Here is an 18,848-nt window from a genome sequence, read left to right on the forward strand (position 1 = left end):
TGTTAGTAATTATTCACTATTTATAAGTACAAACAAACAGGCGTCTAACAGTATTAGCAATTATTTGCTACTTATAAGTACAAACAATAATATTGGGGACTGGTTTAAAACCACAGTTGGAGTAAGATCCCCTATCTACTTTGACCAACATGTTTCAATATCTTCCTTGAAAGAATAATGGAAGATGCTCTCGAGAGCTATGAAGGTACTGTAAGCATTGAATTACTAACTTGCGCTTTTTAGCAGGGACAGAAGAACTAGCTGACTTTGTGATGCACATAGACAAATAAATGCAGAAAAAAAAAACAACTGACCAACAGGACTTTACAAGGAGCACCAGTATTGGAAGTGAAAAGCTGACTAGTGTCAGTAGTTTCAAATACTCAGCTATTGTCTCAGATGAGGGAATGAAATCTGAACTACTGGCCCGAATTGCATAGTCCACAGCAGCACTTTCAAAACTTAAAATAATATGGGAAGACAAACGCATAGCCACTGGCACCAAAATCAGACTGATGCACTCCCTGGTCAAGGCCACATTCTTATATGCTTGTGAGTCTTGGACGCTGACTGCAGAGCTAGAAAGGAGGGTCCTAGCAATGGAAATGAGATGCTACAAAAGGATCCTAGGTATCACATTTAAACATTGCATCACAAACCATGAAATCAGAGACAGGGTTACTGCAGTGATTGGACCCCATGATGACCTGCTAACTATCTTAAAAATCGCAAACTAAAAATCTATGGCCATATCACGTCTTTGGGGCTCGGAAAAACCTTCTTTCAGGGAACAGTACCAGGAAAAAGAAGAGGCAAACATAGAAAGCAAAGGGAAGACAACATAAAAGAATGGACGGGCCTGCCATTGAAAGAGGTTTTAACTAAGGCAAAAGACAGAGAGGAATGGAGAAAGAGGGTCAACAAATCTTGCATGGTGCCCCAACGGTCCAACAGACTAAGGGATAGGTAAAAAGTACAAATAAACAGGTTTCTAACAGTAGCAGCAATTTTTTGCAACTTTAAAATACAGAGTTTAAAGTGTGGGAAAGAAAATCTATTTTGTAATGATATTTCAATTAAAAAGAAAGTAATAAGGATGTACTGTGTAAGGTTAGTATCATATTTGGTCAAAACATATACCCTCTTAAATTTGTTGAGGTAGACTCAAGCCAAACAGTATCAAATCCTAACTTTTTAGGAAAGATATTGATGGGCATGGATAAGCCAAGACAATAGTACTGACCCCTAAGATAACTCTCAAACCTTTTTTTTTTTTTCAGAAATTAAACTTTTGTAAAATTCTAAAATAGTAACAAATTTTAAACATAGCAATTAAAAGCAAGACTTAAGTTTACTAAAATGTGTTTATTGAACCAATCAGTTCATTCTAAAAACTTCAGTGCTGACATCATATCTGCAATCTCTACATTTGAAGTCCTCCATGTAGATTTCACTTTAGAATCCATCTTGTGAAATGCAGAATTTAGATTTTCCAAATCTAGAAATGGATCATCTAATGTCCTGTTAGTGGCATACACAATGGTATTAATGTCTTCCTCTAAGTGAAGACATGCACAGGATGTGAAAATGGACTGTATCCTGTTAAGAATGTCTGTCTTGATACTTTCATCTCTGCTGGCCAGGTTAAGAACAAACACACCTGAAAGTCAAGAACACACAAAGTGAAAATTTTGAAAATTAAAAAAAAAATATATTCACTCTTTTATGCAGAGAACAAATAAACTTTGCAGACTTCTGAGTCTTTTGGTTGTCTACCAACTTCTAATAGAACTTCAATAAAACCCAACTTCCTATAGTTAACTTTAATTCATTCATTTTGTTCATAATTTTGTTATAAAGGTAACTGTTTACTAACAAAACACTTAATTAGGACTGAAGATTTCATAAAATTTCATTGTACTTTAGCTTGCTTGTAAACAATAAAACAATTTAGAGCTATTTCATTTTTTCTTTATCTCTCTCAGTGTCAAGAATGTTAAAATAAAAAACAAATGTACTTGTAAATGTTAACATTTAAATATCGCACTAGAAACAAAAGTAATAAAGTAAATTAAACTTCTATTTACTTCTAAAAAATTATGTAGCTAGTGACATGTTGATAAAAGCAAAGATAGAATCTCAGGAAACGTAAGATGTTTATTTAACATACCAGTATCTGATAGCAAACTTGAAATGGTCTGCAGAAAGTCTACTTCTACGAATGCTAAAGGAGGACAACTCAAGCCTACACTGTGATCTTTACTGTCCACATCAACAAAAATAACATCCCTTTTTTCACCTGGAATGAAAAAAAAAATGCATCAGCTTACTTTTATTGAATTGAATATAATCTAATACTTTGAAATGTTGTCAATGGTTGCTTGCTTAAAGGCAAAGGGTGCCCCCGTTAGACTTGGCGAGTCAAAGCTTGAAGAGTTGGACAAGTTCACATACCTTGGCAGCATCATAACAAATGATGGGGATGCCTATCATGATGTAGCGTTCAGAATAGGAAAGACAGGGAGCAGCCTATTTGGACAAGCCAAGCCACTGGACTGTAAGACAAAAATACACCTTCTCAACACAATCCTCATCTCAACAGCAACATATGCATGTGAGACATGGAAGTCATCTGTCAAAATTGAGAAAAGACTAAATGTGGCTCAACAAAAATGGCTGAGATGGATTTTGGGAATCAGTTTCATAGATCAGGTCTCAAACAAGGAAATCTTATGCCGAACAGGGAGTCGAACGCTTAGTGAGGTTGTGACAGAGTGTTGCATGAGGTCTGCGGGACATGTTCGTATAACTTGGCACCCACACTTTCATGGATGACCTCAGAACAGTGGACACCAGGTGGGAGGAGACTTCAGACATTGTCAGGGACAGATCTTTGTGGAGACAACTTGCCGCCCAATGCGCCGAATGGCGCGGGAGGACCTAAGTCTAAAAAGTCCTATATTTAGTCAAAGTTCTGGCTTTCAATTAGGAGTTCAGTTAAGTTAACAGAAATATTTTTAAAGCAACTTACTTGAGTTTTAAAAATTATTTTTTTTTTACTAGTAAAGAAACTGTTCATGAAGAAAAAAAAAATTGAATTCTAGTTGCAACATATAAGGCTTTGAGTCCAAAGATAAATGAGGAGTGCAGTATGTTGTATAACTGGTGCAATAAATATGCTTAAAAGCCCTAATTATTTTGGTAGTGAACATATTTGAAATTTAAATGTATTTTTTCAACTTTGTCTTGAGCTGTAGCATTTTTTCACAGTTCAAAGCATTTTTCATAAAAACAGATACAGCATATATAGTGCTTGAAAATTTTTGAGAAAACTCCCAAGAGTGAGTAATTCTAAGGCCCCTGTTGCTCTAGGAAAAAAATCAAGAATGACACTAAAAAGATATTGAGATGACACACTATTTTTTTTCCTGCATAAGTCTGATAGCAGGTTTAAGAATTATGGGCATTGCATTATAACTATTCTACCTTGTGTAGAAAGTTCCCTAAGGAACTGACTGCCATCTGCTATGTGAACTCTAAGTCTGGCATCTAAAGTTAGTTCAAACCACGTCTGGGCAACATCAGCAACAGTTGGGTCAAGTTCTACACAGTCCAGGCTGATCTACAACATGAATTGGAATGAAGCACTATAAATAGATCTTACAGAATACAATGACATCAGGGGAAAAAAACCTACAAAGCTGATTGGTATCAAAATCATTCACTTTGATTTAATGGAAAACATGGTTCGAATCCTAGTGAAGACTGGGACTTTTAATTTTGGGATCTTTGGACGCGTCTGAGTCCACCCAGCTCTGGGAACCTGACATAAGTTGGGGAACAGTAAAGGCTGTTGGTCGTTGTACTGGCCAAAGATACCCTCGTTAACCATAGGCCATAGAAAGAGATGACCTTTACATCATCTGCCCTATAAACCACAGTACAGTATTTAAAATATATAAAAATATAAAATACAGTATTTTGCACTCAATACGATAGATGCTCAGGATTGTAACAGAGTCTAAAGGAAGAAAATAAGGACAAAAAAAAAAATAAATGTTGAGCTCCAAATGTTTCTCTTGTGTCATGTTTCTATGTGCTTTTAACTTAGCTCCAAATGTTTCTCTTATGTCATGTTTCTATGTGCTTATAACTTAGCTCCAAATGTTTCTCTTGTGTCATGTTTCTATGTGCTTATAACTTAGCTCCAAATGTTTCTCTTGTGTCATGTTTCTATGTGCTTATAACTTAGCTCCAAATGTTTCTCTTGTGTCATGTTTCTATGTGCTTTTAACTTAGCTCCAAATGTTTCTCTTGTGTCATGTTTCTATGTGCTTTTAACTTAGCTCCAAATGTTTCTCTTGTGTCATGTTTCTATGTGCTTATAACTTAGCTCCAAATGTTTCTCTTGTGTCATGTTTCTATGTGATTTTAACTTAGCTCCAAATGTTTCTCTTGTGTCATGTTTCTATGTGCTTTTAACTTAGCTCCAAATGTTTCTCTTGTGTCATGTTTCTATGTGCTTTTAACTTAGCTCCAAATGTTTCTCTTGTGTCATGTTTCTATGTGCTTTTAACTTAGCTCCAAATGTTTCTCTTGTGTCATGTTTCTATGTGCTTATAACTTAGCTCCAAATGTTTCTCTTGTGTCATGTTTCTATGTGCTTTTAACTATGTCCAGCTTAAAATAAATTGTATATGGTAGCCATTTCAGATTTAACATTTGAGTAGGTAATAGAAAACATTTTTATGCAATAAAGTTACTAATGATACATTGATAAATTATGAAACTGATATACTTCTAAATAAGCACTCCTTTTTATATGGTCAAGGGAGACTAACTCAACAGTACAACACAAACAATATGGTGATGTCATTCTCCCTTGCTAGCACATCAAATTTGTGATGCTTGGAATTTAGGTAACTTAGGACAACTTTCTACAAAAACTTTGTTCTACTTTTCACTAAAATATAAACTTTAAAATCAAGCACTCAAAACTTACTTCTGGGTACACTTGATGTACAAAACTGGGAAAGGCTCCGCCACCAAGTCCAATAAGAACACCAATCAGCGGTTGATCTATAGGACAACATACAGTTAATTATAAAGTTTCTCGTGAAAAACAAAATGTTGATCATTGCATAATTTGTCAATGTTTACCAGCAACAATTTTATTTTGTTTAAATTGAAAGTTAGGTTATTGTTTTTAACAAAGAACTCAATAATGCAGAGGATGCTATGTTCAAGCCCTTTCTGTGGCTGATGGTTAATAAAAAGAATTTCAGTTTATAGTAATGTTGTACAGAAACAGAAAAAAAAAAGCTCCCTTAGCCAAAGGAATTAAATTTTATGCTCATATTAGTTGTGTAAGTGTACATATAAGCTGAATTCAAAGCAAACATTATAATATACCTAAAGATTGCAGAAACCCGAGACCACCAACCATTGCTATCAGGTAATCACTTGACAAATAACCTTTGTCTACTTTCATATTGCCAGGTTGTCCATCATCTTGAGCTTTGTGTCTTCTCTTCTTTTTAATGTTCGCTTTAAGAAATAAAATACAGAGTTAAAGTAGACCAACAATAAATGTGACTGAAGAATTAAAATGATTAGCAGAAGCTTAATCTTAATTTCTATGTACTTAAAAAATGGCTATGAAGTCCAATCATAAGCCATTTTAAGTCGAGGCATGAGTAGCTTGATTTGCTACTGCTGATTTTCAAAGCCTGTATTTTTTTTGCATGCTAGCAATATTTTTTTTCTTAGAGTGTCCAAAATATAAACAACATTTTTTTCAGAATTTTGTTTTTTGTCTTCATTTAAAAGAATATTGACATACAATATGTAGCTTTAATTTATACCAGTAGCTTTGTGAAATAATCTTAACTCTTAAAAACCGTAATTTTTTTCTCATTCTACCGGAATTTTTTTTTTTCCCCACAATTTTTATCACATAAGCCTTTTTATAAACGTCATACTGTTTTTTCTATTAGTTAAAACATAGACATGTTAGATAAAATTTTGTTGGAAATTGAATGTACTACAAGATAAATTATCTTTCAATGTTATAGATAGTCACTGTAAAAAAAAATTAGGTAATTTCAGAGATGAAAATTTTTTTTTTTTTAAATTTGATCTTTAAAAACTGACTTTCCCAAGTAAAAAAAGAATATTCCAACAGTCCTCAATCATTATTATTGTATGAAATATTAAACTCTATCCAATTATCTATTTTAAAAAACATAACTTTGTCAAACTTGATCAATATTTACACTTTTAGTGAGGTTTCTTTCTAGATCTACTAGGGCCTGGCTGGGGCGACGCCCCCTTTCGTTTACTACTTTTACTAGATCTAGGGATGAATAATTCACTATCAGACTCGCTTGAGTCTGAAAATCGCTTTCATTATAACTTTCTAGCTCTAGAATCTCTATCTAACTCTAAGTCTAAGTCACTCATGTCACTATCATTCGTATCTAAAAAGATATTTAGAGCCTGATCAGCAGTAAAACGTCAAGAAGGCCTGTCAGCCATGATGTCTGATACAAAAAAATGAAAAATTCACTAGTCACTTACAAAAAAAAATATTTAGAACAATAAAAACAGCTTAGATCAACAAAGTATCAGAATGAAAAAACTTTCAAAATGGCAGCTCTAGCGTTTCCTTAAACCATTTAAGGGATTAAAAACGTGGATTAGAAAAGAAAAAGAAGTAAATAGGGAAATAGTGATCGGACGCTGGCAGCGTCATTACGTTAGCACAGCCGGGAGACTGGTCGCTGTCAGCGTCATTGCGGTCTTGAAGAGTTAATAAAACTACAGTAGATTACTTTTTAATTGATGTGAGAAATGAATGCTGACAAGAGAGCAAATGCTTAGCTATCTTATTTTAAATGAATGAATGAAGCCAATCTTCAACTTCTGAAACCAATTTGGAAAAACAGATGTTACGATCATGGTGCGAATGACAAATGATGCGAATGTGGTTATTGATTGAAAGAGATGTTAAAAGGAGTAATCCGGAAAATATGGACATGAAGTGAATTGAAAATATTATGATGACATTAGTTGTAAGAATATTAAAGTGTTTCTAAAATTAGAACCTGAGCGTGTCTGCTTATTTGTCAAGAGTCTTGTATCTTAACAACAGAGATTAACAAAAAATTGTTTCTAAGAGTTTACCTGATAACATTCTAGCCTCAGACTGGACGACATTTTTGTTGGCCATGAAAACCAACCTTCGAAACACCTGCTTGCCATTAATCTCAACATCTTCAACCAGGTAGTCCCCACTAATGTCACTGTGACCTTGGGCAACAGGGTATCTTTTTCCCAGGTCTTCACCAATAGATAAAAATGGTATCTATGATAGACAATAATTGATTCACATTTATCTCATTTAGGTTCAACTCCATCAAAATAACTTTGTGAAATAATGCTACTCTACTGTTGTGAAGATGTAATGAGTACTTAACCCATAGCTCCTTCTGCAGTTGGAAATGTTTTCCCGTTTTTGTCCTAAACTGTTGTAGAACGTTTCTAAAATCCCCTATTCAATATACTTGCTTTAAACTTTTTAAAAAGAAGATTTCTTCTAGTCTCGTTGCAAGCGTGATTACAAATCATTTTGGAGATTACCGTTTCTATTTTTAATAAAATCAGGAAGATATTTATTGTTAAAATAATTTTTCAAACAAACATGCCCATAGCCCCAGTGTATAAGCCCCCACGTGGGAAAATGGGTATTTTGAAGCTTTTTTTTTACATTCTAATGGTATTAAAAGTATATATTTTTTGAAACTAGACATATTGTTTTATTTTTTAAAGTTTTTTGTTTGTTTATATGCATTAGATGTTAAATTTGATTTTTTATTTTTTAAATATTTGTTAGGATTTTTCAAATAGAGAGTTATCCCTCTTTGCTTAGGGCCTGGGAATGGTTTTTCTTAACCGGAAATAGGAGCTATTGGGTTAAAGTCACCAGGATTACTGCACTTAAGTTTTAAACCAAGAGGAGATCAAGACATAAACATACCAAAAACAGTTTCACTTCAACATTGAAAATAAGAGATAAAATATATTATCCTCATATGTGACAAATTAAACGCAGCATAAACCAAAAACTTAATAAAACTTAAACCCAGATTTGTAGACTTTAGGTTTTAATATGTGAAGTTTATACTATTACCTTTCATATTGTGTGTAAGTCAATATAATAATAAAGTTATTAAAAAACCACTAGCGTGTGTTAAATGACAACCTGTGCTTTAGGTGGACAATCTAAGGGTGCTAACTCCATGACTTTGTTGGATAACTCTGCCTTGATGGCATCTATATTTTCATACTCGTGACCTCTGTTCAATGTGACAACAACCAGTCGTTGAAAGCCTGCACTCTCTTGTAGATGTAAGCGACCTTTGTCAGTTGAGAACAACCACTCAGTTTCTCTGGTGTTCATTCACAGAATTGAAGAAAGAATAATCAAAACACATGTCTATACAGTAAATGGTGCTATAGAGTTAGGTGATGATGATGATGGACAGTTAATATGTTCAGTTACTAGTAGTGATGGGCAAAAGTTATCTAAAAAGTTAGAAACTTTTATTTTAATTTTTTAAAAATTATTAAGTTTAATTAGAAAAAAAGTTTAGTTAAAATTGTAGTTTAATTAACTTTTTTTAAAATACAAACTAAAAAGTTCAATTAAAATTTTAAAAACTTTTTCAACATGTGGTAGCTGTTTTCTGGTCATATGATATCAACAGCTTTCATTATTAAAAAATGATGCAGCTAACAACTATTTTGTCAGACTGCATTTGAAGAGGGTCAAGTAAGATGCTGGTAGGTTATGGGAGACCATAACTGCAATTGGAAGTAGTAGTATTATAAAATGTTATTACACTTTTTTGCCGAAAGCTTCTATGCAATATTATGAATGGTTTGTTCAGTGTTTATATTATGTAGGACGTAATCATCTTCTTTTTTTAAGCATCGTCTGTATTTCATAAGATAAGATATGATTTCTTTGGTGATAAACTTTTAGTTTAACTACTTTATTTTAGTTGAAACTTAGTTTTAGTTCAACTTTTTAAATTGTGTTTAGTTCCCTTAGTTAGTCACTAGTCTTGATGATGGACAGTGCGAGAAAAGAAAATGTAAACAAGTACTACAATTAGTTTATAAAAAAACAATGCATGTTTTATATATATATTTATTCTTATATCTTTGAAATATTGTTTACATCAAAGAATATATATATATATATATATATATATATATATATATATATATATATATATATATATATATACATATATATATTGTTGTAACTCTAGGTTAGGCACTCAACGAATAGGCATGCAACTCAACACAGTGTAACAGGAAATAAAGACAGGTGTTTATTCACTAGGACAAACACATAGCATCCTTCAGCTTCCTCAGAGTCTTTCTACTAATTTACCAGTCCTTTATACTGCAACCCGAATGTGGACCAACGACAGCCTTCCCCGTTTCGCTCCAGGTCCCTTCTGCAACCTTCAGGCAGCACCAAAAGCTGGCTTCTTAGTTTCCAAACATTCAGACTCTTCACAATCCCTGATGCACTGTTATTCTCTCTCTCCTAGTGTCTTCCTGTTTACGTTCACTAGTGCGCACCTCAAGCACTGGTGCAAGGCAGGGTTACAACACTACCCCCACCTTAGTCTTTTCGTCCCGAAAAGAAATATGTTCACGGTTGATCAATGCAGGTGGAGGTCGGTCAGTGGGAGTCACAGATTGCATGGAGCGTGCTCCCCACAAAGCGATCCACACTGCTCTCTGCAGGTGCCGTTTTCTCCTTCTCCAGTTGACCAAGTTTCTTTCGACACGATGTCGCAAACGTGGCCTCTCCATTCTGGCGGTTGTCGCTGGCGTCAGCCACCTGACACATCGAGTGGTATTGACAGCTCTTGTTGTTGTTAATGCAGTTGATTCAGAACTGCGCTTCATCAGACCCTTTCTAAGGATGACTCGTGAAAGAGCTGTAGACCCACATGAAGCCACGCTGTTTAACAAACTGTCAGCCTCAGCCGTCTCAGGGAGAATTGTCTGTAAGGCACCTTTACAACGTTTCAGGTGCAAAAGTCCATCAGCTGCAGGGTTCTTCTGACCACCTTCAGAGCCTCTCTCGCTGGTGAAAACAGAAGTATCGAAGTCCACTGGTTTCAGACCCTGTTGATGGGTTTCTTGACATTCGCACTCCCTTCGTGAAGCACCGCATGTACAGTTGTTGCTTACCGCCTGAATGCAGCAATCAAAATTCAAGTTCCCCTCGTAGGCACTGGCAGATCGACAGGGGTCCATAAGGTCCAAAGTGACAGGCTCTAACGCAGGCTCAAAGTTTTCCTGCTCCGTCCAGGTCGTTGCTGCACTCAAAGCTGTTACATCAAAAGTTTCAGTCGTGTAGCAGACTTCTTCTATTGCTTCGACTGTCTCTTTCTGTTCATCTGCGTTTTTCTTGTTAAGATTGACGCATTCTTTGTAACTATCAGTACAGCCACAGTCTTGAATGAGTAACGGTTCATTGTTGTTGAATGATGTTAGATTCCTCTCTCTTACAGGATTGATCTGGCCTTGCACGTTACGTATCAGTTTGTCCATAGAATGATTCATCGAATCCTGGAAGGTACAAAGTTCACTTAACCAGTTCTGCATGGTGTTCAGCACCTCACCAATATCTGGTTCTATCTCAAACAGGTATATTTCCGGATCCTCCCCTTCATCAACAAGAGCCTGCCAAAGACTGGCTCTCATTTTTTCTTTGGCACAGAAGATCCTCAGCTCCCTGGCTCGGAGCTCCTCTTTTAACTGTTTACAGCTAAGTTCATCTAGCTTCCTCAGCGTTGTCATTGTTTCCTTTCGTTGAGCTGCCTAAATCCCACTTCTGACACCAATTGTTGTAACTCTAGATTAGGCACTCAACGAATAGGCATGCAACTCAACACAGTGTAACAGGAAATAAAGACAGGTGTTTATTCACTAGGACAAACACATAGCATCCTTCAGCTTCCTCAGAGTCTTTCTACTAATTTACCAGTCCTTTATACTGCAACCCGAATGTGGACCAACGACAGCCTTCCCCGCTTCGCTCCAGGTCCCTTCTGCAACCTTCAGGCAGCACCAAAAGCTGGCTTCTTAGTTTCCAAACATTCAGACTCTTCACAATCCCTGATGCACTGTTATTCTCTCTCTCCTAGTGTCTTCCTGTTTACGTTCACTAGTGCGCTAGTGCGCTCCTCAAGCACTGGTGCAAGGCAGGGTTACAACAATATATATAAGTTTCTTATACAAAATATTAGATCTGCATCAAATGATGCTGCAACAATTTCTGTATTAGAAATTCCTTTTTTGCAAAGTTTAAATAGCCTTACCTCCCTTGAGGCACAATGAAAATTGCAAATTTATTGGACATTTGAGTGGGAGCATCTACTACAGTCAGATTGTAACGTGGTGTCAATGACTCTCTGGAGTGTAATTCTAGTGATACTTGCTGATCCCCTGGCAAACTGAGAGTAGAATACACTTTAGGAATAAAAATATGTATACATGATAATTTAATATGATTTCTTTAGAAAAGTGTTTTTGGCACAAAAATATTTTTTTTAATGAATCATCAATAATTTAAAAAAAAATTAAAGTATTGTAAATGAGAAATAAGAATTCTGAAAATTTCAGTCTTACGTTTATAGATCTAATTCTTGCGCAGAAAATATAAATTTGTACAGAAAACACACTTTTTGTACATTTCTCTTATAAAACATATTTCATTAAATGGTAATGATGGATACAAATGAAAAATTAACGAAGAAAATTAACTGAACTTGAAGTACTTCACATGCCTACCCACAAGATTACTAAAATAGCCTTTAGTAATTAAAGATTTAGAAAAAAAGAATAAGTAAAGTAGTTTATGGTTCTGGTCAAAGAAACTTTATGCTAAACAGTAAAGTTGAACAATTCCTTGAAGAGGTAGAAGTCAAAGAAGTGTTCATCTGTTTGCCAAATCAATCTATTCTTAAGTATCCACACAAATGGCATGTAATGTTACAAATAGTAGCACCATAAAAATGTGGACAACTCACTGTTTACTTAGTTGCTGCCTGACTATGTGGTAATACTGCATATCTTTAATGATGGCTGATAAATACTTGATGTCTTCAAGGCGATCTATTTGATCTTCAAATCTGCATACTTCTACTATCTGGTTTATAAACAAGTTTAAGTTTCAATAATATCAACTATTTAAAGTTTTTTTTTGCCTTTAAATAGTATACTAGAACTAATAAAAAAAAAGTAATCACAATATCATTTATTTTTGTTGTGCTAAAATAAAATTTAAAAAAAAATGTAAATGAAAATCATACATATATAGTTTGAAAATAATATTTTCTATAAGAGATTTCACAAGTGCATTTAAAACTCATGGAAGTAAAGGATAGAAACTAAACAGAAACAGAAAAGCATTTAAAAGAATACATTTAAATAAATTGATTTATAATAATTAAGTATTATTTTTGTGACCAAAAAAGATTTAACAAACCGGTAACCAATACTCGACCCTCTTAAAATTTTTAGTTTTCTACTATCTGTGACATTATACCTCTCAAGAGATGATCTTTTTTTCTTAGCAATTTCTCATGTGAGACCTATCCTACTATAGCAGTGTTAAATACCAGTAGCATGACACTATTTATAATTAGAGAAAGGTTTCTTTTTCTACAAAACTAACCTGGTGGATATTTGGTGAACTTTTTAACTTTGTGATAACAACAGCAAAAACTGGCATAGATAGGGCAGAGTGCTTGACACTGTCTTCTTGACTTTGTATTTTATGAATTCTTATAGGCCAACCCCTGGGAACACGCACAACATATATTCAATAGGAATGCATCTGATGCGCAATGAAAAAGAAACATTGTCAAAAATCTTATATATTTTATAATACAAAGTATATTGGGAATTTTATTCATAAAAGCATCAGTTAAGATAATTCTTAGACATGATTATATAGGTAAATAGCATGAATGCAATGATTATAACTAAAACAAAATGCATATATTTGACATAGTTATAAACATTTTTACATATCATCAAGAAAGCATTTCCATAATGAAGCAATTAATTAAGAAGCACAATCTTAATGTTTCTGTACTGTAAAAAAAAAATGTTATTGAAGAAAATAAAAATGCAACTAAAAAAAAAGTATTTATTTACAAGTTTGTGAAGTACTCAAGTAGTACCCTTTGCACATGGTCTTGTAACAAAGATACCAGAATGTAGCGGCCACCGAACTTTAAACATCTAACGATTTGTGCAAACATCAAGTGAACTTTAGAAACAAATTCCATCTCTTCTGAAACCAAAAGGGCATCCAGTGTACCTTTATCCAAAGCTACATGGAAATGGCCATCTGGGTAGCCCATCTGCAAATGCAAATATTCGAGATTAGAGTATCTTTAATAAACTATAAAGGAATCTTTATAGCCTTTTTATTTCTACACACTTGTTTGTAATACTTAAAAGAACCATGAATAGCTTTATAATATTTGAGTTACTTTAAAATACTATACAGATATAGGGTTTTTGAGTTTTCTGGCACATCGGCACACTTTACGCCATGTTGTGCAATATAGAGATATATGATTAACATTGTAATACATTAGAAACACACCAATAATTTTTTAATAATATAGATATGCATGAATGAATATATTATACTTTGATATGCATGAATATAACAATTTAAAATAGAAACTTCTATTTCTTTGTCACATAGAACTCTAAATTTATAAGGTGTTCTTTGTCACATGGGTTAGTTTCTAGCTTACGTTACTTATTATCTTCAAAAAAAAAAAATGTCAACATCTAAAATAATAATAAGCCAATTAAGAGAAGAGCCATTCTCAACTTTTGATACATGGGAAACATCAATAAAGTTTGTGTCTCAGTCACATACCACCATTTATTATTATTCATAGTTATGATAGTGAAGTGATTTAGTGATATGCATTTAAGAGGTCTGGCTTGTAGACATCATTTAGTATTGGGCCATAGGTAAGTAGTGATATGCATTGAAGAGGTTTATTTTGTTTACTGTCAAAGAGATGAGTCTAAAGCACATAATGAACATTTTTATGAGACTGTATTATAAAAAAAATTAAAGCCTCAGATATTATAGAAATCTTTATATATCAGTGCACATTTACATATGCCAGTTTTATCTAACCATAAACTCACTTGAGTGACATCGACCTTCTCAAATACCATGTTTGGCCTCTTCTGCTTGTTTCTCTCTGACATTTGTCTGATGACAGTGTCACTAATGTCAATGTTCACTAGTTTCTGCAAACCATTGTCATACATGGTTTCACTAAGGGCAGAGTTGCCACAACCAACGACCAGAACGATGTTTGAAGGTGAGATGTACTTGTGTAGAACAAACTGTAACTGGGGATACTCTCCATACCTGACAAGTCAAGGACAGAAACAGCAGACTAATTCATAGAAAAATCAAAGGGAATAATACTTAGAGAAAGGAAAGAGTGCCTCTAGGGGTAAACAGCTAGGTAGCTTAATTCAATTTAAACTAAACAAACTCTCAAGTTAAAATCTGGGTGAAAAACTGATTTTAAAATTATAAAGAATGTTTAATTATTTAAATTACTAATAATAATGTTTTCTTTGATTCATCATCAAAACTTTTAATTATTACCGTAGACCAAATTTAGATTTAAAACTTAACAGTGAAATAATAATAATGATAATCTTTGCTTTATTACAGCCCAATATGAAAGACTTAAAAATACAATCATAATTATTTTAATGGTTTGAAGCTTGTAAAGCAGTTTCTCTTGTTTTTTTCTATAAATTTCATTAGGAAGATAACTATTTAAAAACTCTTTCTTGGTGAGTCTACCTAACAACCAATCTTGAGTTAATGCATATCTGTAAGTATTACTTCAGCCGCCAAAGTAATTAAATCTATCATATTTTTACAGTGGCATTTGACACAGTAAAATTTGACTTCAAAGTACTTTATATTATCAAACATAAATAAACAATAGTTTACCATTCAAAAGGGATCTTTCCCCTTTTTTTAAAGAAATTATCCCAGTAATCTGGATTACTGAATTCTGTGTGACTAGTTGGTAGCAGATCCATGACAAAAAAAAACAGCTCTATTAGTCTCTGCACTATTTAGTAGGAGACATTACTTATTAAGTAGTTGCCTGAGCTGTCAAGAGTAATAAACACTGAAAGAGAAAAAATACAAAATTATTTTTATGTTTATAAATTTATGGAATGTGAATATTCTATTTAGTATGTAACTAATTTAAATATCTTATAAATGACAGACACCTCTTCAAAAATGAAGTTATTTATATGGGTATCCATGGGTTAATTTAGTCCTGCTCATGAATTAAGAACTTAAAATCTACCAAGATACTAACACCCAGCAGTCAAAAAGGAAGTTATTAAAGAAGCCCTAAGAAAAGGCATCACTTTCTCAAGTTTCTGATACAATGAAATAGATCTAGACTTAACATTAAATCAAATACTGAGTCAGTTAAGAACATCAAGTCAAGGTTAAATAATTTTTTAACAATTCCAACACATTTAGTTTCATTTACACCTGAAGACAGTCCTTTGAAACTGGTACTAATGTGATAACAAATGGATAAAAAATAAAAATATCACACAAACACAGCTATTCACACAAAATGTCCCTCTCTTATTCTGTCTACACCCTCCCAGTCTCTCTCTCCTCCTTACACAATTACACTTTCCAACATTCAGTGCAAAGAAGAACATTTCAAGACTAAATCCAAGTGCAGCCATCAGACCAACACACAACAGAAAAAGGTTCAATGATAGCACAACACACAGGTGTAAACTGGCCACCAACACAGCCCAAAAACATTGTTCAAGTTGTAGTAAGAACTATGTTGAGGGGAAAGGTGGAGGAGCCAATTATTGATTATTGACTAAGTACCAACAATCAAGCCGTTAATTAGGTCACAAACACAAAGTGTACTAGATATGTAGATACAGGTATTTGTAGCTTTTTTTAGTGACAGACACTAAGCTTGCTCTAGATACATGGACTTTCTCTCTATATATATCTATAGACAGTTGCGCTGGGCAGGGCACGTATCCCGTATGGGAGAGGAATGTAAGCCAAAGGTTGATGTAACAGAGGCGCCCCACGGAAAACGCTTCAAAGACCAGCTCAGGCGTCAACTTTCCTTGGCTGACATAGAAGAGAGCACCTGGTGGCATGCGGCCTCAGAATGAGACAGCTGGAAGTCACTCACGAAGGCTGCGGGATACAAATTTGAGACCAAAAAGAAAATCTGCTGCTGAGGACAAGCGCAGACGGCGAAAAGAAAATCTAAATCGACTGCCTGCGGACAATGGTTATGCTTGCCCTGGATGTGGCAAAATATGTAGGTCACAGCTGGGACTGCACAGCCATGGGAAATACTGCATTCCTCACTAATCTTCGGACTCGAAGATTATTATTATAATATATATAAATATATATATACTTTATATATATATATAATATATATGTAAAGTATCTAAAAGTTATGTTTAATGTAAGTTTCTAGGCAGAGATGGGCTATATGGAGAATGGATCTAGGTCTGTCTTGACATGGCATTAAAATAAAATGATTATTATAAATAACAAAATTTTAAGATTATAACATTTTGTAAACACTATAGTTCTCATGTGTTTCTTAAGATGTTCAATACTTGATAGAAGTGTTAAAAGAATGTTCATAACTTTAAGCATTTGAAAGTATCGACCTGACCCACTTTACCTTTTTTTAATTATGAGTAATCATGAGTAATCAGTAATAATACAATAAAACATATATTTAGATTATCTAGACTTAATTTTATAGACAAATGAACGAAAAGTTCTTAATAATCATAGACACAATCAGGTTTTTCCTATGTCTAATTATTACAACAAATTCTAACATAAAAAATGTCAGAATCTTTATTTTGGTATTTAATATGAAACTAGCGTGACGTATAATATGCTTGTCCATTTTCCAATGATTCTGACTGAATTTCCTTCCATTTAGTTGTCTTTTTATGTAAGAATAAAGAATTTCAAATGTCTAGGTCAGGTTGTTGTTTTTTCCTATGTTACTCAGATGACTTTACCTCTTCCTAGGGTTAAGACTATATTTTTTTATTGGCTAAGTCTATGCTAATGAGCCTGCCAATATTTATTCTGTTTTTGGAGCTGATTTATTTGATTCATAAGCCAAGTTATTTGATTCTATACAAAAAAATTAATAGGGTGTTTGGATTAAATTACGATTTTCTTACCAAAATTTATTTCAAACAGCCAGTTTTGAACATTAATGTAAATGATCTTATATTACTTTGTTTTTTTTATAGAGAATAAATGGGCAAATGTTAGGAGTGAGCTTGGTACATTGAATGAAGTTAAATGCCTAGATCTAGATTCTAGACCTACTAGTCTAGATAGATCTAGATTTATAGAGAGAGAATATAGAGGATTCAGTATTTAGGCAGGAATGGACATCCTAACCTGTACTATACTACAAAAGATCATCTGTATTAGAAATTTATTAAATTAATAAACAAAAAACACAAACATTCAACACACATCTAATCATGCAAATATAAAATAAGTCTAAATCTGTGTAGACTATCCCAGTGACCTAATTTTGGTCTACAGAATAAGTGTGTTCATATTTTTATTTTTTGTGTTCGTATTTATGCATAATTTGAAAACATCTTAATGATTTCATGTGAGGAGCTATGCCTGGGGATCTTAAAATTTAGTTAATAATAATATAGAATTAAAATATGAGTTTATTGATGCCTAAATATAGAGACTGAAATAAATTATAAATGGTGTCCGGAATTAAATAATGTGGATCAAATTTGTCTGAATTAAATGAAAACACATGGCCTGTTTGACCTTAAATATAATAACAAATATAGGTTAGGGGTACAAATATAAGTAGCCTAGTCATCCTTATTCTCCTTAAAATAAAGATTTTGATTTTTTTTTTCACTTTCTTTTCTATGTCGAACATTTTGTCAAAAAATGCGCTGTCAAAGTCAAACTTTGACATTTTGGCCTATACTATAGAATACTATAGAATCTAGGTGCCTGAATAGCAATATAAATAAACAACTCTAGATCTATCAAATAATCAAATCTTTAATAAACTAGTTTTAATACTCATCTAATATTACATAGACTTCTATTACTAACTAATAATACTGATACCCATCCGATGATCTCCGACCCCGGATCCCAAATCGGATGAAATCCTGGCCGGATTCATTCAATGGATACCAGCTCATATACAACTAGAAAGAAATGAGAAGGCTGACACACTCGCCAAGAGTGGGAGAACTAACTCACAAATAAATTCTGCACTCTATCCAGAAGAATTGAAGAAATTAATTGTAAATAAAATAAATGAGAAATGGACGAGCTCTCATCCAAATCTTAAGAAAGATGACGCTTACTATATAAGCTATCCCGACAAGATCAACGTCTAATCTTTCGAATCAGGACCGGACACAACAGAATGCGACAACACATGTACCGGAAGCTCAAAATTGGAACCAGTGAAATCTGCCCATGTGGAGTATCACCAGAGAATGCAGACCACATCCTCCAAAACTGCTCTCTTTACCAAGAGGCCTGTATAAGAGATTGGCCCCAAATCACCCCAATAGAAAGAAAACTATATGGAGAGCTCCCTGATTTGGAAACCACTGCACAGTTCATCTCATGTATTGGTCTA

At 33.7% G+C, this 18,848-nt stretch overlaps 1 protein-coding gene across 1 annotated transcript; it reads right to left on the reverse strand.

Moving 5' to 3' along the window:
- Positions 1-1,350: 1,350 nt before the first annotated feature.
- LOC106055964 (eEF1A lysine and N-terminal methyltransferase-like) lies at positions 1,351-15,300 on the reverse strand. Its single transcript, XM_056040709.1, has 13 exons — positions 15,110-15,300; positions 14,278-14,506; positions 13,255-13,463; positions 12,770-12,893; positions 12,123-12,241; positions 11,412-11,546; positions 8,264-8,450; positions 7,186-7,366; positions 5,413-5,547; positions 5,003-5,079; positions 3,487-3,622; positions 2,171-2,299; positions 1,351-1,660 (listed from the first exon to the last, which is right to left on the reverse strand). Exons 1-13 carry the CDS (start codon positions 15,199-15,201, stop codon positions 1,383-1,385), a joined length of 2,031 nt encoding a protein of 676 aa, XP_055896684.1. The 5' UTR covers positions 15,202-15,300; the 3' UTR covers positions 1,351-1,382.
- Positions 15,301-18,848: the final 3,548 nt, after the last annotated feature.

The sequence above is a fragment of the Biomphalaria glabrata genome, chromosome 9, assembly GCF_947242115.1.
Source record: "Biomphalaria glabrata chromosome 9, xgBioGlab47.1, whole genome shotgun sequence".
NCBI classification, from domain to species: Eukaryota; Metazoa; Mollusca; class Gastropoda; family Planorbidae; genus Biomphalaria; species Biomphalaria glabrata.

Excerpts from the sequence above, each read along its gene's own strand:
- LOC106055964 (XM_056040709.1), bottom strand. The coding sequence starts at position 15,201 with ATGGATCTGCTACCAACTAGTCACACAGAATTCAGTAATCCAGATTAC. Across the intron at positions 14,507-15,109 it reads GGAAAGATCCCTTTTGAATG|GTATGGAGAGTATCCCCAGT; the intron begins GTAAACTATTGT and ends TTGACTTGTCAG. Across the intron at positions 1,661-2,170 it reads AAGTTTGCTATCAGATACTG|GTGTGTTTGTTCTTAACCTG; the intron begins GTATGTTAAATA and ends CTTGACTTTCAG.